This window comes from Solea senegalensis, linkage group LG14, assembly GCF_019176455.1.
Source record: "Solea senegalensis isolate Sse05_10M linkage group LG14, IFAPA_SoseM_1, whole genome shotgun sequence".
Taxonomy (NCBI): Eukaryota; Metazoa; Chordata; class Actinopteri; order Pleuronectiformes; family Soleidae; genus Solea; species Solea senegalensis.
In genome coordinates this window covers 20,581,420-20,603,523 of record NC_058034.1, presented here as the reverse complement: position 1 = coordinate 20,603,523, position 22,104 = coordinate 20,581,420, and the positions used below count along the sequence as shown (strand labels likewise).

Here is a 22,104-nt window from a genome sequence, read left to right as displayed (position 1 = left end):
TAAAATATTTTGTTGTTTTTACCCGCAAGCAACCTCGTGTGAACGGGGCCTAATAAACTAAATATTAAATAAATGAAAAAACCCTCTTTTGGATGGAAAAATAAACATTTATCAAGTTTCTGAGAGCAAAATAATTGGCTGATTAATACATTATATTGGCCTGATTAATAGGTTTACCTCTAATGAAGATTTAACATTTGAATTTCACATTTATTGTGTGTAAAATGCTGTGTTTCTGTGTTTTTGTTTTTCAGATTTGGGATTTGGCTGATCCTGATGGAAAAGGCTACTTGGACAAACAGGTACGGAACTCATTTTTCCAGCAGCTGCTGCTGCGACATCAACATGAACTCATATCGCACGTTATTAATTACATTATTGAGACTGTGATGAACAGAAAAAAATGGCAATCAGTGACAAAGTGAAGCCAAATGTCTGCGAGCAAATCTAATAAAAGTGATCTTTTGGTTGTGAAGCTGCTGTTAACGTCACCAGCTCAAAGAAAACATCTTTGTGTGTGTGTTGTCTCTCAGGGATTCTACGTGGCTCTGCGGCTCGTGGCCTGCGCTCAGAGCGGTCAGGAAGTCAGTCTGTCCAGCCTCAACCTCACAGTCCCTCCCCCCAAGTTTGTGAGTGAGATTTCTGTCATTAAATCCTTGATTTAACTCTATTCTGTGTGCAAAAGAATAAACTTCATATCAGACCTGCTTATTCATAATGAATTTGTTACAAACACAATTTTTTACCCCTCATTTTCATGTTGTTTATGTTCTGATTTCAGAAGGACACCAGCAGTCCATCTCTGAGCAGCACAGTCCCTGCTGACTTACACTGGGCTGTAAGGGTGTGTACAGAGTGATATTTTACAGTGACTTAAATTTGAATAAACCTGCTTCTTCACCACAAATTTGCTCACCAGACTGTGTGTTTTCCCTTTGTAGCCAGAAGAGAAAAGTAAGTTTGATGGAATCTTTGAAAGTTTGGCTCCTGTTAACGGCCTGTTGTCCGGGGACAAGGTCAAGCCAGTCCTCATCAACTCCAAGCTACCTCTGGACATCCTTGGCAAGGTAGAAAACCCCAAACACTTTAAGATAGATTTAAAATCACAAGTAGTTAACAGATTATAATCCATGATTATTTCTTGCTGTCAGGTTTGGGACCTGAGTGACATCGATAAAGACGGACATCTGGACAGAGATGAGTTTGCAGTGGTGAGTGTTTTCATCTTTATCATCTTCGTCTTCCTTATCATCATCATCTTCTTCTTGTGAAGACATTTTCAGAATTGAGGACATTTTCAGAAATGTTCAGAAAGTGAGGACATTTTTAGATAGTGATGACATTTTCAGAAAGTGATCAACATTTGTCTTCATCTCTGACATTTTCTGGACCAAATGACTCATCAATTAATGGAGTAAATAATCGAAAGATAAATCAGTAATGAAATAATCTTGCTGATTGTTACCACAACTCAGAAATCCACACTTATGCAAAAACAAGTCACAAAACTGATAAAATACACCGTTTAGTGTAGTGTAGTAGTGGATCAGGTTTGTTACAGAAAATAACTGTAACATTGACTCTAAGTGTGTATTTATACCGTGTTGTCCTCTCCAGGCCATGCACCTGGTGTACCGGGCGCTGGAGAAAGAACCCGTCCCTGCTCTCCTCCCCTCGTCCCTCATCCCTCCCTCCAAGAGGAAGAAGAGTCTGGGCTCGGTGGTGATGAGCTCGGTGCCTGGACTTCCTGCCAGTCCTCCACCTCCTAAAGACTCGCTGCGCTCCACACCTTCCCACGGCAGTATGAACTCGCTCAACAGCACAGGCAGCCTGTCGCCCAAACACACACTCAAGTCTGGACAGGTAGTGACACACACACACGCACACACAGTGAAAAAAATGTAAAAAAGTAGATGTTTTAAAAGATAGATATGATAAGTTTGAAACCTCTCTCTCTCTGTGTCTCAGCATTCACTGAACTGGGTGGTTCCTGTGTCAGACCGTGGTCGCTATGACGACATCTTCCTGAAGACAGATGCTGACCTGGATGGTTTTGTCAGTGGACATGAAGTGAAGGACATCTTCATGCAGTCTGGACTTTCTCAGAACCTCCTTGCCCACATATGGTAGGCTATCTGCTGTATTTCCTTTATTGGCAAGGTTTGTTATTACTGCTATATTATATTAGGCACCAGTTCTAATGCAACACTAGTAAGAAATATCTCAAGTAAAATATAGTAGTGAGTTCTGTGTTTGATTGAGCTTGAGAAAACAAGGCGACTGGCAAAGAATACAAGGAGCAACCAGTATTTAACCAGTCCAAAAAAAAGTTAAAATAATAAAAAGTTGGCCAGCTGAAGTCTACGATACCTTTAGAATATAGTCGCAGCTTTATCCAATTGTATGACAGCCTTTTCAGCCTCATAAACAGGAAGTTTGTGTCAGTTTCTGAACCTCTCAGTCCCTGCACCAAAGATTTAACATCACAGCACACAGCAGTTTCTGATCCACTGCTGCCTCCATTATTAACTTCAAATGTGTTATTTACTGATGTGTGTGTTTGAAAGGTTTTCAAACTTTAAGTTTCAGGTCGAAAAGCAGGCTAAGAAAACAAGGACATTTTCAGAAAATGAGGACTTTTTCAGAAAGTGGTCTCAATTGATTTGATCCATGATTCGATTCAAATCTGATTGAATTAGGATTTTTCAATTACAATACCACTCTTAGTGGACATTCAAGTGCTACATTAAGTACTGAGCTAGAAAATGCCTCATAAATGCCATTACCTGCATTTAACTAAATAAATGTGAACAGCTGTCCAGTCCCTGAGAAAGACAGTGAAATAATGTAAATAAATTGCATATTAACCAGCATATACTGTACATTGACTGTATGTAACAAACTAGAATTAAAAGTTAAGAAAATAAAAGTTTTTGTTCTGCGTAGTTCGTTCATTCATACAGCTCTCTTGGGTTAGCAAACCTATCAGCCAATCAGAAAATAGTATTTGTTGTAAAGTCTGAAAATGAAAAACGAACGTCTTCCTCGCACATCCAAACATCGTCGTTAGCCTCACGAGATTAATGAGAGTATTGTACATCTCAAGTTTTGCAAATTGAACATTAGTAAGTGGCCTTACTGCACCTTCACACAGTGTAAGTTATGTGTTTATGTAATGTGTTGTAAAATCCCTTTGTGTTTATGTAAGTGATTTATAAACTGCTGACAAAATGATTGTAACATAAGATAAATAGACCGTCCAGTGTGTTGACTCTCTGCTGCCTCCTGCAGGGCTTTGGCAGACACGCGGCAAATAGGCAAACTTTCCAGGGAGCAGTTTGCCCTCGCGATGCATCTCATCCAGCAGAAAGTCAGCAAGGGAATCGACCCTCCACAGGCCCTCAGCGCTGACATGATCCCCCCTTCTGAGAGAGGAACGCCCGTACCAGTAGGTCCCACAAACACACACATCCATAAGGAACTACCGGTCCTGACTCCAAACACACACACTGCTGTGAGGATGGTGCTGTCGCTCAGCAGCTGCTGCTTCTGTCACTGTCCCCGCTATGAGTAACTGTGTGTGTTTTCTTTGTGGCTGCAGAGTATGTCTGGATATATGACTCCTGTGGGATCAGAGATGGCTGCTCTGTCTGATATGAGAAGGGTGAGTCATGGAATTTTCATCATCTCTTGTTTTTCCTGCTCCGTTGCAAGCAAAAAGGGACACAAATGTACACATTTTTGTTGAGGTTTGAGGACGACTTCAGAATGTAAATCTAACAGAACGTCTGTCACTGACTGTGAATCACATTTACAGTCCGCTGTGATTCTGTCTCATGTGCTGCTGATGTTTCTACCTCCTCCTCTTCCTCCTTCTCTCTCAGGCGTTAATGATGCAGTTGTGGGTAGGTAACATGGACTGACAGTGTGTCCATCTATAAATGCTTTCGGCAGTCGCTGTTTTCTGGAAAGCATTTACAAAACTATTCTTTTGCAGTGACAATGTCTTACCCTGTCGACTTGTCTGCTGACGGAGGGAAGATTCAAGATCACAAACACATTCTTAACCTCTTCTTACCGGGGGCGTCAGGGACCTAAGAAATCTCAAATGGCACAGATGGTGCCAAACTGTGCCAAACTAGAGAACTCCTCAGCATCTCTTTACTAAAACTTTACTGTATTTTCACGTCAGCAGCATCAGACTTTGCTCAGCTCATATCCACATGTTGTTATATTTTTAAAGGTGATATTTACTTGAAAATGCAATCTTTTTTTAGGCCAGGGGAAAAAATCCTTCATTTATGTTGGGTTCCATCTGCATTTACTCAGTGGCCTCTACAGTGATGCTTACACTTCTGATGGAATCTCACAAGTGATATCTTTATTCTGATACTAAAATAATTCACATAGAGCTTGTAATTGCAGAGATGTACTCTACTCTTTAGTTTGGGCATGTCATTCCTGAGCAGGGACCCCAAAAAGAGGGTCAGGGAAGAAGAGGGTGCAACATTTAGCAGGGTTTATTGACAGAAATCAGTGGATATACTTTTTAAAATAAATTTTATGGGGCTTTTTAGCCTTAGAACAAGACTTTTATATGTATTTTAGGCAAGGGCCTCGCTTTATGGAGGCAACATCTTAAAAAACAAACAGAATTTTACTTATACAATCTTTTTATCCATGTTTTTTTTTTTAAACTTCAACATAAACACTGGCTGTAAAGGCTGTAGTACATATGTCAGGACTGTATGTGGCGCTGTAGTGCTGTTACAGGAATACCCCAGAAGCAGAGATGAAATAAAGTTTTATTTGAATGTAGTATACGTGACAATATATAATCACAGAACTGAATAAAGAAAATTCGAAGTTGTTACTGGTTGTATGCATGTTGTACACGCCTACGTGTTTCAGGGCACTTCCAAAACGCTGGTTCTGTGTGGCTAAAAAGCTGATATGATAAAAGACTTAAGCGGATTCTCCTGAATTCACTTATGTGTGTGTGGACGCGGCCTCTTACACTTGCGTCAGTAATGTGAAAAATCGCTGTCATTCAGACTTTTTAAATGTGCTCAATGGGAGATTTGTAAAAAATCCTGAATCTTTCCTTTCCATAGCAGCAGTGAGTGGTGATACTTCCCCCACATGTTACCACCACTTCACCCTCTGTGGTGTTCTTCTTCTTATTCTTATTAACCACTATTTTCTGTCCTCTCACCCTCTCTTTACCTCGTCCTCCTTCCTCTGGCCTCGTCTGTTTTTGGCTCAGTTGGTGCCATATTATTGTCACACTGATTTCAAACAAACATATTTAACTTTTCCAACCTGCTGTCTTTTTTTGTGTCCTCCCTCTCTCTCTCTCTCTCCCTCTCTCTCTCTCTCTCTCACACTCCTCTGTCCTCATCGTTCTCTCACCAGGACAGCTCCAGTTCAGTGGGTTCAGGCGAGTTCACTGGCATCAAAGAGTTGGACGACCTCAGCCAGGAAATAACACAACTACAAAGGTAACAGTATTTTTTTTTTATTGTAATATACGTGTTTTTAAAAAAAAAATTATAATTAATATCAAAGTTCCTCAGGGTAAGGGGAAATGGTGTCACTGATTCTGTCTCATTAATTCAGATAATTATCAGATTGGATTAGAGCGGTAACTAACCTTTATTTTCATCATGGATTAATCTGTCGATTATTTCCTTGATTAATCGAGTCATTGATTTCTTTGATTTCTTTGTTACATGGAGCAAAGAAACCAGAAAATTTGACATTTCACATTTGAGAAGCTGAAAAATCACAGAAACTAGAAAATATTCACATTTAAGAAGCTGAAAAATCACAGAAACTAGAAAATATTCACATTTAAGAAGCTGAAAAAATCACAGAAACTAGAAAATATTCACATTTAAGAAGCTGAAACAATTATAAAACGTCCTTAAAAACACTCAAACCAATGAATCGATTGGCAAAATAGTTGACGATTAATAATCGAGTAATAGTTTCAGCCCTTATTTCCCGACCACTAAAACAATTTGAAAATATTTGTGCTAGTTATTTATTAGTATAATATTAGCTTTCATCCACAATAATGCTTAAAACTATGAATTGATTATTAATTAGCGCTGCAACTACTGATTATTTTCACAATCAATTCATCTGCTGATCATTTTCTCGCTTAATCGATGAGTCGTTTGGTTCAGAAAAATGTTGATGATGATGTTCTCAAACGTCTTGTTTTTGTCCAAAAACCAAAATGATTCATTATTAATGATTTATTTATTACAATGGAGCAAAGAAACCAGAAAGTATTAATTTAAGAAGCTGAAAAAAACCCTCAAACTGATAGCTGACAACAAATTTAGTACTTGATTAATAATGTGACTGCAAGGGGTCGTCAATTAAAGTAAAAGTTCTGTTCAACAGAACATAGGTTTCTCGTGAGCTGTATATTTCTTGAATATATTTCTTCTCACTCATGTGGATCGGTGTGCTCATGTTGGTGTCTGTGTGCGTTTCAGGGAAAAATACACTCTTGAGCAGGACATCAGGGAGACAGAGGAGGCCATCAGGTATAAGAGCGCAGAGGTTCAGGTGAGAAGGAGCACATACAGGGCCTGTGTTGCTTTATTGTGGAGGAGGAGCCACTTGTTCTTCATTCGTGCTTGGAAGTTTTGTTTGACTCCATCTGTCCACCAGGAGATGCAGAATGACCTGGACAGAGAGACGGCCAGCCTGCAGGAGCTGGAGGCTCAGAAACAGGACGCTCAGGAGCGTCTGGAGGAGATGGACCAGCAGAAACATAAACTAGAAGACATGCTCAACGAGGTCCGGATCAAGTGCCAGGAAGAGTCTCAAATGGTGAGGAAGAGGAGGAGGAGCTGTAAGGGAGAGGAACAGTACATGATTTTAGTAATTCTATGGTCATCTCACCATATCTTCTGTCTCCAGATCTCAACACTCCAAACTCAGATCCACTCCCAGGAATCGGACCTGCAGAGCCAGGAGGAAGAGCTGAGCCGGGCCAAGGCCGACCTGGGTCGACTCCAGCAGGAGGAGAAACAGCTGGAACAGAGTCTGGCTGCTGGGAAGATCCAGCTGGAGACCATCATCAAGTCTCTGAAGGCCACACAGGACGAGATCAACCAGGTAGGACATGAGGCCTGTACGTGTGTGTCTTAGAACTATCAACAGGGGGCGCCCTTGCTTTACATAATCTACTACTTCCTTACCTCTGAAGCCAGTATTTGGTCCTCCTGCACCATCAGAAGATGCTTGTGTGTGTGTGTTCTTTTATCTTTCTGGCAGAAACACTGACCTTGTCAGGACCAATAGTCCAAAACCTGGTCCTAATGAATCCTTCATTCCAAGTGCAATAGGTATTCTTAACTCCTCAAAGTGACCACTGAGGTTTTTAATCCACAGCTGCAATAAGGAGCACTTTTTAATCTAATCTGTGTCAGTTTTTTTACAATTCTTCTGTCTCCTCTTCATCTTATTTTAAGTGTTGTACTATTTTTTTATGACTTTCCCTACGTTTCCGTTCATGATTTTTATGTTGCAGAGCCAAAGTTCTATTCTTTTTTATTCTGTGTTCTGCTCTGATGGGATTTAAACTCCCTCCCGTACTCTGTCACCGCTCCCTCCTATGGTCACATCACACGGAAAGTTAAAGAGTCCCCAGAGTTGATGGTTTCCTCATGCTCTCGTTAATAATATCCACTCTCTTCCTTTGCTTGTGAGAACAGTCATTTTGATTTTCATGACATGGTTCTCGAAGAACTTCTTTTTTTATTATTCATAAAAAAAAACAGCATAAAATCTGCCACCCGTGGGTGTTCTAGCACTTCATACAAACCAAAGTGCATGTCATATACCCCCCAAAAAATAGGTCTGAATCCATTGCCTGTCTTGTATTACATGCCAGGAGGAAATGCCCTTAAAGTATGAAGGCACTCAATCGGCCACAAAGGTGGCGTTGAAAAGTTATTTTAATGGAGAACAGCTGCTGTGTTCAATGTGGATTCATGTGAGTCCTGCTCATTCATTCACACACACATCTTCCAAAAGGCAGCCTAAACTAGAATCACCAGCTTGTATTCTTTGAGGACTTATTTCACGACTGGAGCTGCAACTAACGCTTATTTTCATCAACCATTAAATTAATACAGCAATCGAGTTCTGTCTTAAAATTACACTTTTTCAATGATTTATTTGTTCTATGGAGCAAAGAAACCAGAAAATGTACAATATTGAAGACGCTGAAAAATCAGAGATCAGTTTCAGGTCTTCCCGTGGTCATGAAGTTCCTGGAAAGGTTTTGAAATGAGAGAAACTCTTTTCCAAGCCTGGAAATAGATATAATATATATATATATATATATATATATATATAAGTAATCTTATATAATATAAGAAGCTGTGTGAAATGAGCAAAGTCTTAAAAGTTAATCTGCACAAGTTCCGGGCCAGTCTGTGACGTTTGAATGACAAATATAAGACGTCGTTCAACAGAGACACAAAACAGGTGCCAACCTTTGTTAAACTACTGAAATAGAGTCATTGAAGTTGAGTAAAATATTGTTGAAAGGTTTTGAAAATTAATTGGTAATTGACTTCACAGTAGCAACATTTTGAAAAAGCTGCATAATAATCCGCATGTGATGCTGGTGCTAAACTCCACTTGTCTTTTTTTTGTGTGTGTCCCGCAGGCTCGCAGCAAACTGTCCCAGATTCAGGACAGCCAACAGGAAGTGTCCAAAAGCATCGAGCAGTACAACAGCACACTGAACGGAACCCACGGAGGCAGCATGACCAACCTGGCAGACATGAGCGAGGGCTTCAGTGACCGAGAGAACGGAGGATTCCCGGCCATGATGAGAGCAGCACAGGTCAGGATCTCGGCTCTGGTCGATATCAGGGTGCAGCGTGACACATGGAATCCTGACTTTTCTCTACACTAATTCACATGGCTATGTTTTCATCGTGTTCAACTCAAGCAACTAAGGAGGTTCCTAACAGTGGAACTTTGCCAGTCAGAGTACACATTTTTAACAACACCACGTTATGCATTTATTTTCAATGGTGCTGGTGAGCCAAGTGTGATTTTCACTTGTGTGTGTGTGTTTGTGTGTGCGTGTGTGTGTTGTGTGTGTGTGTGTGTGTGTGTGTTTGTGTGTGGCCCCTTGCTCGCTAAACTCACTCGGTCAGACAGTTGTTTCCTCTTTCTCACTTCCTCCAACAACGGTTTATCTCTGCTTCTATTTCGCCGGCTCTGCCGTGGTGAAAGTCCAAAATAAACCTTGATCTTATTGCAGGTACCTGGCAATAAGAGGGTATGTGTGTATGTACTGTAGTGCTGTGAAGCAATATGTGTTTGTGGCCCTGATCTTGCAAGGCTGGTTTCCCACTCACAAACAGTAGGGGGGCAGTGGAGACAGCCCCCAATCTCCCAACAACAAGACATTTAACCTTCACGATGAGTCTGAGGCTGTTGAATTAGGGTAAAAATCCTGCCTATCTAAAAGACTGTGATATCGTTATCCCACATGCAGTGTTTCCCAATCCTGGTCCTCAGAAATGGGATGGTCATTTGAACGGTCTCTTCTTTATTATTTCCCCTCTATGAGTCCAAATTTTTTCCACGTTTTTCCCTGCAGATTAGTCCTTCACAGTAGTTTCCCCCTGCTCTTCTGTAATTCCACAGCGTAGCTCACTCCACTCATCATAATAACATCATTACCGTGGCTCAGTCACCGCTCTCACACCTGGCGAGCACAGCTCTCATTCAACATTTCCACCCAGAACTCATTCACACATGTTGCTGTGGTCTCACACTTTACGGGCTTTGTGTCCGTGTCGCTACAGCAAACACACACATGGAAGCTTTAGTTAGTGGAAAGAGATTGAATTGCATAGTGAGCAGTGGTATTGTACTTGTATGTATATCTTTGTTCGGATGAAAAAGCTTTAAACCACAGGACGTGAGGACATTTTGAGGGTTAAGATGTTACAAATATGACAGGAACAACATTGTTGCTCATGCCAAACGACTTATTTATTATTTCTCCTCTATTTGTCTCCGAAATAATAATCTGTTTAAATGGCGTGTAACGCTGCATCACTGAAAGATGTAAGCTGGAGCTGTGTAGGTGTTTAGGAGAGTGACAAATCATCATCATCTGTGTGATTTTCTATTGTAATTTCTTCTCACCTCAGGAGGATCCGTTCAAAGTGAAGCCATCAGTGTTCAACAATCAGCCTCAGGAGCTTCCTCCTGACCCCTTCCACTCTGAAGACCCCTTCATATCCGACCCATTCAAAGGTTATTATCACCCACTCTTATTTTTACTGCCTCTCCACTTTCTTCACCGTCCTTTCTCCTCATATCTAGACTCTGACTACCTTTTGTCTCAAGTGTTCCGACCTTGATTTGCTCTCACTATCGTCTATGTCTTCTCCGTCTCTGTTTGATTCCTCTCCTGTAGGTGACCCTTTCCAAAACGATCCTTTTGCAAAGCAGCCACCAGCACCTACAGGTATTTTCTTAATCGACTCATCAATTCTCCGTTTTGTCAGCATCTTCAATGTGACTGTTTTGTGGTTTATTTGCTTCATGTGACAAAGAAATCGTTAAAACTGATTCGGTTTACAATTGTCATAATTTCCTGGTTTGGGAAAGCAGTTTTAAACATTTTCTGACATTTTCTGGACCAAACAATTCATTGGACGTATGAGATAATCATGAGTTGCAGCCCTAGCACTCAGAAACATAAAAAAAATTAAAATATCTGATTCAGTATCCGCTGTGGCGACCCCACAAGAAAGAGACAATCCAAAAGAAAAACTTGCATTTGTCAGTTTATACTGGTTTTCTCAATGTTCATCACAAAAGCTCAGCAAAACCAAATATATAACACCAAAATATCTTTTAAATCCAAAATGTCAACCTGCATTTGCCTAATTTTGGTGAAATATGACTAAAATAAGTACCTGTGTAAAATTACCTCCTGTTGAAAATGACTAATTTCATTCGATTTTCTCTCAGTCACTGCTGAGTTTTGAGGAAAATTAGAGTATAGATACAGATTTATATGTCTATGAATATCAATAACAATGTGTTTTTGTGGGGTTATTGAAATTTGCCGTGCTCGCGGTGGAAGGCTCGTCCCTCGTCTGCGTCACGTGTGAAAACATCAGTCAGTGAGTTCAACCGTGGCTTGTGTAACACTTCCCTCTTCTTTGATATTGTGGAGTTTCACTTCTCTGCTCATTAGATGGAGATCAGCGATAGAAATCAGCGGTGTACGTCACGCCCAGATGCACAGCGATCACACCAACTTTCTCAGACTCGCTCCCCAACTAACACATTATTTAATTCAAGACTGATTCATTTAGAGATATTTCACTTTTTCTATACCACGTTTGCTTGGTGATTAATGAGATTTTCACTTAACTAATGCTATTACCAATCTGTCTAACCTGGTGCATTATTATACCCTATGTATGTATGTATGTATGTATATGTATATATATATATATATATATATATATATTTATATATGTTCCTGGCATCCTATATATATATATATATATATATATATATATATATATATATATATATATGTGTATGTATATATATATATATGTATATATATTGGACCTTACTATTGAAAGCAATCATTAAAGGGACACTTCACCAAAGAAATATACACAAAACCTTCTGACAACTTTTCGCCTCTGATGTGTCTCGCTCATTTATGTAGGGTGCAAATCACCAAAATGGACGCCAAAATTCCAAATGGCGAACTTCCTGTTGAGTTAAAGCCATGCTTATTTTGATCGTCTTGGTCTCTCACATCTTCCCACCAAGTTTCAGAAAATTCAGTGGAACTTAATGTATGCCAAATTTATGGGTAATTTCCTGTTTCACAGCGAATGGTCGCAAAAACAGGGCTTGCCATGGCCACGCCGTTTTCAATCTGCAAAACCCTTGATCTGTGTAGAACAAATTGGAGCATCTCATTTACGTAGGGTGGGAATCGCCAAAATGGACACCAGAATTCTAAATGCCGACTACCTGTTACGTTGAGGCCATGGTTGCAGACTTTTTTGCTCGCCTGGGTGTATAACATCTTTCTACCAAGTTTGGGGAAAACTAATTGTTTGAAAGATCTCCACAAAAAGAACCCAGTTCTGTTAGAAAAGCTGACGTTGTCCATCGTTTCTGCTGCAGATCCTTTTGGCGGAGACCCCTTCAAAGAGACGGACCCGTTCAAAGCTTCGTCCGAAGACTTCTTCAAGAAGACCACAAAGATGGACCCCTTCTCCACGGCAGACCCCTTCAACAAAAGTGCCACGTTACCCAACAACAAGGTACCTTTTTAAAGACTTAGAGTTGAACATATATATGCAGGCATAAAACCTTCAGAAAATCTGTGTTTTCCTGTGATCGTATGATTGTTCCTGGCATCCTCACTTGACGACTGCTGAGTGTGAGGTTTTTCCTTGGACAGATTTGGTGCTGCTGTAAAAAAATCCCTCAGATTTTTATTTTCTTGATGCACAGTCAAACGTCGAAAAAAAGTAAACTCACAATCCTTAATGATATTAAGCCAAATAAAAGTTTGTGACTCAACCCGAATTTTCACTCTGAATGTTTTCCAGCAACAAGCCACAAGTCACTTCACGAGTGGTGATCCGTTCTCTTCAAGTCACCCAAAACCCAGAGGAGCAGGTACAATTTGATTTATTTTCTTTTACATGAGATCATCATATAGTGTTGAATCTAGAATCTCTCCCTCTGTGTGGTCTTTATTATCCAGTATTGCTTGTGAAACACTCAGTTTCTATTGCTTTTTAAGCTGCCCAACTTCAATTCATGAAGAAAATCAGCAATTTTACATCACATTACACAGGATATTGATCCACTGCTGCCTCTAAACTAACTTTAAACGTGTTATTTTGTGAAGTTGGTATCCTGACGTACAAAAGTACGACAGTAAGTTCTCGATGTTAAAATCACTCACACTCTTTATTTCCAGGCCGGAAAATGTGCTTTCCAACAGCGAGATAAATTGGCAAATGTTTTAATTTTTATTCACTTAACCTTTATTTAACCAAGGATAAAGTCTTGGCACGTAGCAGGCCATATAAGTTAGGGCACGGATACAACTCAAGCTAGCATAGTGTAAAAATAATAAAATATACATAAAATCGACTTAAAATACACAAAATGTAAGATAAAACTACATAATCAGCATTTTTGTCAGTGTTTTTAAGCCAAACATCTACAGCCAGATGTTTCTTTTAAACGTCCAATGAGACCAGATATTAATACATTCTTAAAGTAATCGCAGACGTAGATTTTTTTTATTAAAAAGGCAGCTGATTATGTGACTAAAATCTGCCTTTTTCCCCCTCGTGTCGCCCGCTTGCGTCCGTGTCTTCAGTGAGAGCTGAAGTCTCTGTGTCTCATAAAGCCACACTTCATTAAACCCGTTTTAAAGGCTTTCCATCAAGTGTTTGCGGTTTTTTCAGATGGAGAAAAGAAGAAAAAAAAAAGACCAGGTTTTCAGGCTTCTGGATCCCCCAGAGATTCCATAAATGAAGGTTGCATGTGTGCAAGTCAACGGAATGGAAGCATGGTCTCATGTGAAAACACTGCTGGATTTACATTTTCCATTTTAATTGGCTAAAACCTACATATGCAGTATTTATATGAGGGGGTGCAGCGGTTCAACGAGCCCATGGTTTGGTTTGTTTTGCGGTTTTGGGTCACTGTTTTTATTTTTTACACGTTAAACCCTTCTGTTCCCATTGTGTCGTCGCCAACAGGATTTGGCATGTGTACTTCTCGTTACTGTAACTCCTACACCGTTTTTGATATCTAGAAAATTGAGAAACTATGGACTGGCAACTGCTGACACTAAACGGATGCCGTGTATAAACACAGTAGCTCGCACACGATCCAATCCATGCAGAATCTATACTGCACACATTTAATGCACCAAGATATTGAGGTTTACGCCCGCAAACTGAACCGTGACTTGTGTGTTGAACGGTTTCACCTAATTTATATCTACTTGAAGATAATGCACACATTTTTAAGTTTCTCCATATGTTGAATTTAGGAACTAAATCACTTTTAGCAGTCTGTGCTCAGCAGTTACCTGTTACATATATAAATAAATAAAGGAGTGTAATAAAATACCAGCATTAGACAAAGTGTTATCACATCAACAATCAGTGTTTGTTGTTTTTTTATTAGTGTTAATACTCTGGCAGTGGTGACACAAGTTAAAGGTGTTTAGTGTTAAAATGATGCAAACCTAAAGAGGCCACGTCTTCTCTCGTGTCCTCTGTAAAGATGTAAACATGAGCAAGGGTTTACAGCGAAGGTATGAACGGTATTTTGTTTAGTTCTACACTGCATTCAAACATATATGCTACCTAAATCTCAACTGGGACTTTACAAATGAGAATATTTGGGTTTGTTCGCTCAGTTTGCAGTAAATGTACCTTTTTATTTATTTATTTATCTTTTAATTTTTTTTTGAATAACGTCCTTGTCCCCGTGTCATTTTCAGATTTATTTGGCACACTGGACCCGTTTGGCAGCAGTTCATTCAGCAGCAGCAGCAACAGCTCGGGTGGATTCGCAGATTTCAGCCACATGTCCAAGCCCAGAGACCCGTTTGAAGGCAGAGCCAGCTGGATGCCGGATTATCAGAAGGTTCCTGATTATCAGAAGGTTCCAGACTACCAGAAGGTTCCAGATTACCAGAAGGTTCCAGATTACCAGAAAGTTCCAGACTACCAGAAAGTTCCAGATTACCAGAAGGTATCTCCAGAAGCTCACAACAAAGGATTTTTTACAATTTGGTTTATTTAATAAGGAATTAATTATTATTATTATTATTATTATTATAATATAAAATGATATTATATTATTTTAATTTAATTATTTAAAATGAAGAAAATTGGCTTTCAGTGACTGATTATTTGACCTAATCTGAAACACATCTGTATTTTTAACCATTTGTTCTCACTTATGATGATGAATAATGTTCAAATATAAACAACCCTCTTAAATGATGATTTAAATGTATTTTGACTGCAGAGTATATGTAGATGTTTAAACCCATGAATTGAACTGGTTCCCCAGTAACATCCGCACCAGATTTAAGAATTTAACCACATTTCTTTTTTTTATGATGCTTTATCACATCACTGCCACTGAGATTACAGTGTCAGTAAAACCATGTCATTCTCCTCTGTCTTCTCGCTCTATTTCCTGCCAGTCAGTATTTGTGGATGACCCGTTCAGCAGGAAGAGCGACACGCCGGCTCTGCCACCCAAGAAGAGTGTTCCCCCGAGACCCAAACCACCCAGTGGTGAGTCACATGACGCAAACCTGAACAGATAAGAATGTAAAACACACATCCAAACATGTAAGACATCAGTTGACTGAGCCACAAGCTTTCCAAACACAGGGCAGGAGACAGAATTCATCATTTTCATGGTGACCGTGCACCCTGCTAATCAAACTGCTAAAGCTTTCAATTTATAAGAAGAAGAATTTATGAAGTCAAGATTTTATCACGCAAAATACTTTACAGCCAATTTAGGTCCTTAAAAACTATTCATCAAGAAGCTGGGCTTCTCTTCCTGCTTACTGTTCCTACTTAAATAAATGTGCTGCTCTTCTCATACATACTCAAAAATCATGTATTCTACAGGGATGTCCCTACCTGATATTGATATCTGATATCAGTCCGATATCAGCCAAAAAACAAGTATCGGATTATATCGGACTGCCTCTAAAATCTCCGATATAAGCACTCCAGGACTTCTATCCAGCAGCGCCCGTTGTGATCACTTGGGCTCTGCGTTTTGGATGCATGTAGAGCCCACATGATCACAACAACAGCGTGTTTGTTACTGCTATTTCAGAGGTTAAACATTTTTCTTTAAGCTCTGAAATCAGAGGCAATGAAGCTGCACAGCGAGTGCGAGCTAGCCGTTAGCATCATGCTAGCTCATCCTGAGGCATTATATCATAAACCAGCGCCACCTGGCGACTTTCAACAGCCTCCATTTGTTAATTATACCCCAAAAACCAGCCATGCCGAGAGCTTTCTATGTTTGAATGTGTCCTGAGTATGTCTGCGGGCTGGTCCGTGGGCTCCGGGTTTACCTGTGGGATGAGTCACTCACCCTGTGTGGGTTGGGCTAAAAATAGTGAAAACAAGGGGGGTGTTCTCTGAAGACACGCTGTCACCTGTGAAACACGGGTGCTCTGAAAACACCCATTAGCACTTGGTACTTCTGATGAAATTAACCATAGACTGTATCAAATGAACATGGCAAAAAATCGAATATTCTTATGATGAAGGTTAAAATTAGGTTGATAATAAATGGGTCAGTTTTTCTCAAACCTGCTGTGGCTCACTATTGTTCTCTGTTTAAGTAATATCACTTGATCAAGCCCATTCTAACATAACAAAATAAGTAATTAAAGGGGACATATTATGCAAAATCAACTTTTTAACCATTTCAATACTTATATTTGGGACTCTGGAGGCCCTACCAGTCGCCAAAGTGTGGAAAAAGAATACTCCGTCATGTTTTCGTGGTCCCCCTTAGTGTAAGTATAGACGATAAAACACTCAATGTTGAATTCCCTGCGCTTATGATGGCAGCATGCGCATTTCACCTCGAATGTTACCGCCCCACCAGTAAGTTTACTTGGAGAGCTCCACCTTAGCTCCACCTTGTCCCTGCGAGAGTGCCAATGCGGAGGGACAAGTGTGCTGTTGGTGGCTGCACAGTGGAGCACAGTGTTTTACAGAGGATTTTATATATGAAGCTAATGTGCCGGATAAAGTCAGCAAACGTGTGTTGTGTGTTCGCACCACTTCGCATCAGACCTTCAGCCAGCGGTCACCGTATTTAGTCAGGGGACGTATTTCACCGACGTACAAACACACACATTGTTAAGAAAAGGTCACACAGAGCTCATAACTGACCATTCTGACACGTCCTAATTAAAAATATTTGTTCAGTACGTCCTCCATGACCGGAGCACAGACTCAGTCTGATACAATCACATACAGCAGCTGTTTATGCAGCTTGCCACTGACAATCAGCGGTGGCGATCAGCGGTGCTGCACTCTCTGTGCAGCGGTCCTGCACTCTCTGTGCAGCGGTCCTGCACTCTCTGTGAAAATCAGTTAGGGGCATAGGGACAGCACAGCGATAAGCGAGCAGCGAGCTGCCTAAACTGTCGCTGTATGTGTGAGTGCCGTCACAGGAACAGACCTCCGACACATAGATACTTAGGGACAGCACCGCTGTCACCACTGTCACCTCGCCACCGCTGACCAGCTCCGGTGCTCCGGCGAGCTGGTCAGCGGTGGCGATCAGTGGTGGCGAGGTCTCCGGAGCACAGTCACCGGTCTGATACAGTAACATACGGCGGCAGTTTATGCAGCTCACCGCCGGTGATCAGCGGTTGCGAACTGTCTGCTGATTGGCTACTGAGTTTTGAAGCGACGTGTCTTTTTTTGACATCCTACAAAATAAACAAATACATCAAAACAACAAAAATTATTGTTAACATAGGGCTGAGCTCACATCGATACTTAGCATCGGTCCGATACAGGTTAAAAATGCATGGATCAGACATCGAAAAGATGAAAATGCTACGACTCTGCTACGAACCAAAAATCCTATATATCGAATTTTTTTAACTATGCAAAGACTGCAGAATATTTGGAATTTACTGATTAACTGATATCAGTAGATCCTTGAGGCTATGATATCGGTATCAGTGTCGGAATAGCTGATATCTATGGAAATAGATTTGTGTCAATATTTTCAATACTTTTCGATTTAATCGTTAAAAAATATTGTATTTTATTGTTTGAAAATACATCTGTTCTTTGCGCTCTCTGGAACTCATTCTCTGTCGACATCCGACAAAATAATTGTAAGTATCTAACGTTTATAATCTGACAAACGTTTGTCAGATGTCGATGGAGAAAAGTTGGGGAACGAGTTCCAGACGGACAGCGACTCCAAGCCTGTGACGACTTCCAGTCCCCAAAACTCTGTATTTTTAAACAATAAAATACAATAGTTTTGAATGATTAAATCGATATCTTATTTGCTTTGTGAAAAGTGGAAAAATATTCCACACTCTTCACGATGCACAGACTGTAAACACTTTTTTGTAAACAAAATCAGCAAAAGCATTTAAGCAGAGTCTTTAACAACAGTTGTTACACAGTTGAAGAATTATGTCTTTAAAAAAAATGACCGCTTCATAGTTCATAAATGCTCTAAAATGACTGTGTCAGACTAGTATCGGTACATACTCAAGGTCGTTAAGTCGATATCGGACACCAAAATGTGGTATTGGCCCATCACTTACAACATTTTAATCTTGCCATTGTTGAGGAAAATGGTTTCCTCATCAGTCAACACAAACCTCCACTTTTGTTTCCTTTCTGGCATTTTTTCCAGAGCAATGAAAGTGACATTTTAGTCTTTTGATTTCTAAACAACGTGCTTTTAATTGCTTTTAACCTGGTGCACTTACTGAAGTTCACCTTCCATCTGTATGCCGTTTTTCCCAATACGTCAAGTGTTCAAACTTATATCCAATGTTTAGTATAGTTTGTAGTTATTTCCTGTGAATGCATTCTGGATTTTTATAAAAATATGATGTAGGAGTTGTCTTTAAATTTGGAAAACAACACAAAATCATTGTTGTAACTGCTCCACTTTGACTGAAATGTTTTGCTGTCCAATAACAGCACACAAATAAACCCCGAGATCACAGTCTTGTTTGCATCAAAGCGACAGTGACGGCATCACAGGTTCGTCTTTTTAAAAAACAGGAAGCTTTCTGTCATACAAACCCAAGTTTCATAATTGGTTTGCTTCAATGTGGTAACCACATCACCATCATACCCATAATCATAACCACTATATTGCAAGTTTGACTAAGAGTGATCAAGCTTTTCAAAATCTAAAATCGTTAAGTCATCGAGGAGTTTGAATTGGAACCTAGAGGTCGATTATGCTAATATACAAGTTTTCCCTCCATCTGATAGTAGATGATTTACCCAACTGATGAATTTAGTACAATCTCGGCAAATACTTCACAAACGTAGAGTGCTTTTACTTTGAAACAGGGACAGAAATGATTGACATATTGGACCGTTCTAGACTTTGAAACTGTATTAAAAGCAAATTTTTTTTATGTTTTAATTTACTTTGAGCCTCGTGCAGCATTCAGAGGAAATAAAACGAGCTCAATTCTCCAGAAGAGAAGCCTTGTTCTCTCCAGAGGTCGAAACAATCTGGGTTTGTCTTTGACCGATGCGATTTGCTTTTAGAAATCAGAGCAGACAATGGCTGATTTTCCTCGTTTTACAAATACCTGCATGAAAAGGAACAATATATACACAAAAAATCTGAATAAATGAATTTAGAAAATGTATAGTAACAAAATGAATGTGTCACAGTGCTGCTCAATATGGGGAGCTGTACGCAATCATTTTGTTTTGCGTTTACTTTTAAATACATGAATCGGGTCATTAAAATAACCCGGAACATTTATCGAGTTTCTGAGAAGACAATGTGTCGTTTGTAAAGAATTGGCTGTTAATTAAAGAATGGCAAATATTACTGATTAATTACCGGAGTCGCTCTGCTCACGTACACCGCGCCATTTCTGTTATCATGGCCGCCAAAATGGAAAGTATGATGCTCTGCTCCTCCGTCTCAGACCTGACATGTTACATGTTTTTTTTTGCTGCGTTTCTGGACTGTAAAGCAGTTTGTGCAGCGATATCAGCACAGTGGTCACTTGTTGGCCATAAAATTCTCTCTTTATTTTCCAGGCAGAAAGTCAGACCTCGTAGCACAGCTGTACACTTACCCACAAGTGGCCTGTAATTCTCTCTCTCTCTCTCTCTCTCCCCCTCTCTCCCTCTTTCTCTCTCTTCTCTTTCATCGTCCAGTGTGGGTACCTGTCACTGCACACGATGACAGTGAACCACACGTGCATGCATCACTGCCGCCACCGCAGTTTAAATTAATTCTGTGGGAAACACCACTTGTAACTTGGCGAGTGGCTCTTTAGTATTCTTAGAATATTTGAACACAACTTCCTCTTAACTTAATATATTGTTACTAAGATGGTGGTGTGAGGATGTGACAGATTTCTACAGTGCTGTGTTTGTCTTTCAATCAAACACGGGAAATCCATTTAACTCTAGTGCCCCAATGGAAGGCTGCCAAAAATGGAACAGTCTGGGCCGAGCTGAAACTCTGCCCTAAACCACATTTTTTTGTTTATATTGTTAGTAATATTGTGATCCATCTTGTCCAGTGACTTTAATTGTCCTCTTTAGTTGGTAGCGAAGTCTATTTCTCTCATTTTCTGGCGAAGCTTACTCCTTCAGACCTCAGACAGAAAGTCAACTTTTCCAATGAACTGGTTTCTTTTAACCCTGTTCATCCACTGATACTGAGACTTGGGGACTCAGTTTTATACCATCCATCCATTTTCTGTCGCTTTATCCTCCACATGAGGGTCACAGGGTTCACGGATTGTGCCAGTCTCAGCTGACATATGGCGTATTTCCACCTGCTCTACTCGCCTCGCCTTGGCACGATCAGGTGGTATCTCCACTACAAAAAAGTACCTACTTAACGTGGGTGGAGTCATCACTGCACGGCTGAGTGAAACTGCAGTGACTTTGTTTTATACACACACACACACACACACACACACACACACAAAAGTAACTAGTGACTTTACACCAGACTCCTGTAGTTGTTGTTAGCCCACGTTTTTGGGATTGTTAAGTAGTTTTAACTAACAGTTCAGCACTGTTCGGCTTGATTTCTGTCCACACAGGAGTACATCCTCCTACTCCACAGACTTCAGCAGCAGTGGTCTGTGATGCCGCTCGCTGGCTGGAAGGTTTTGATTTTTGGGCATGTCCAGAAGTCTATATTTTTGTTTTATTGTTGTATTTTACTGTGAATACTGTAAAGTTGCTTCCGTTGCACCGTAGAATCCCCAGCAAACAACTTCTTAAATATTTATGTGAAGTTTTTGGATACATAATTAGTGTTGAAATTATTTGTATATATTTTTTTCTTATGTGTGTAAGCAGATAACAACTTTTTTCCCCTTCCTCCTGTGTAGAAAGTAAAGTTTCAAACCATGCGCTGATCTGTCAACAGGAAAGCACGGTGTTGTGGGTACAGGGAAGATAAAAGCCACTGCCATCATACACTGTGCAGTCAAGTTCAAAAACCTGAAACAGCTGTGGCAAGTAGTGCTGTGCTGTGCGCTGAACCTGCTGCATCAACTAGAACCATATCCTGTGAACCCAAACAAGGGTTCACAGCTTGTTGAGTGAACGGGAGCAGTTAACGAGATGCATTCAAAGGCCCTGGTAAATTTTATTACAATGTGCTCAAGATACCTCATAATTTCTTCGCTTCTGCAAATATGCACAGTCTACTTAGTAAATGCTTATTGTTGCTGCCCCCTGGTGATTATAGATGAAATTACTGATCAGACATTAGCTTTATATCTTCTTTAATATAGATATATATATAAAATATATATTATATTATATTAAGACAAATAGTCACAATAATAGATAATACTATGCAACTGCAAATCCCTTTTTATGATTTGATCATGTATGCAGTGATTCCACGGGTCTTTGAAATCGTTGAAAATTTGTGCAAGAAAGAAGTTAATTTGATATTTAGGTGAATGTCCTTGTTTGTTTCCAAAGCCGCCTACTGTTTCATGCCCTGCATTGCTTGATGTACGTAGACTACGCAGGACAAACGTGGAGTCATAATTACTAGCTGTGTTGTGGACACGGTCCACTGTCTCTCTCTTTGTCATTGTCATGAGAATCAGTGCAGAACAATGAGCTAGTTAAGCAAGAGAGAGCAAATGATGACGTGATGCCTGGGAAATGGAAGAATTCAACATCTCTGTCTCACCAAAGACAAAAGACGACAAGGTCGGTCTTTATGACAAAAAAAACGTCCTAAAGAGACAACAATTTC

The 22,104-nt window shown here is 40.1% G+C and overlaps 1 protein-coding gene across 2 annotated transcripts in view; it reads left to right on the top strand.

Moving 5' to 3' along the window:
- eps15l1a (epidermal growth factor receptor pathway substrate 15-like 1a) overlaps window positions 1–22,104 on the top strand; it is a 36,158-nt gene that overhangs the window by 4,670 nt on the left and 9,384 nt on the right. The window contains exons 4-24 of one of the 2 annotated variants that reach the window (XM_044044964.1): window positions 255–302; window positions 534–629; window positions 782–844; window positions 942–1,067; window positions 1,152–1,211; window positions 1,618–1,863; window positions 1,969–2,126; window positions 3,292–3,448; window positions 3,602–3,664; window positions 3,885–3,905; window positions 5,416–5,501; window positions 6,510–6,582; window positions 6,688–6,849; window positions 6,940–7,137; window positions 8,699–8,878; window positions 10,206–10,311; window positions 10,475–10,525; window positions 12,223–12,362; window positions 12,654–12,723; window positions 14,576–14,829; window positions 15,290–15,383. In XM_044044964.1, coding sequence (XP_043900899.1) covers window positions 255–302; window positions 534–629; window positions 782–844; window positions 942–1,067; window positions 1,152–1,211; window positions 1,618–1,863; window positions 1,969–2,126; window positions 3,292–3,448; window positions 3,602–3,664; window positions 3,885–3,905; window positions 5,416–5,501; window positions 6,510–6,582; window positions 6,688–6,849; window positions 6,940–7,137; window positions 8,699–8,878; window positions 10,206–10,311; window positions 10,475–10,525; window positions 12,223–12,362; window positions 12,654–12,723; window positions 14,576–14,829; window positions 15,290–15,383 — 2,452 coding nt within the window. The remainder of the gene's footprint in view (window positions 1–254; window positions 303–533; window positions 630–781; window positions 845–941; window positions 1,068–1,151; window positions 1,212–1,617; window positions 1,864–1,968; window positions 2,127–3,291; window positions 3,449–3,601; window positions 3,665–3,884; window positions 3,906–5,415; window positions 5,502–6,509; window positions 6,583–6,687; window positions 6,850–6,939; window positions 7,138–8,698; window positions 8,879–10,205; window positions 10,312–10,474; window positions 10,526–12,222; window positions 12,363–12,653; window positions 12,724–14,575; window positions 14,830–15,289; window positions 15,384–22,104) is intronic. The other variant, XM_044044965.1, reaches the window with a different exon arrangement.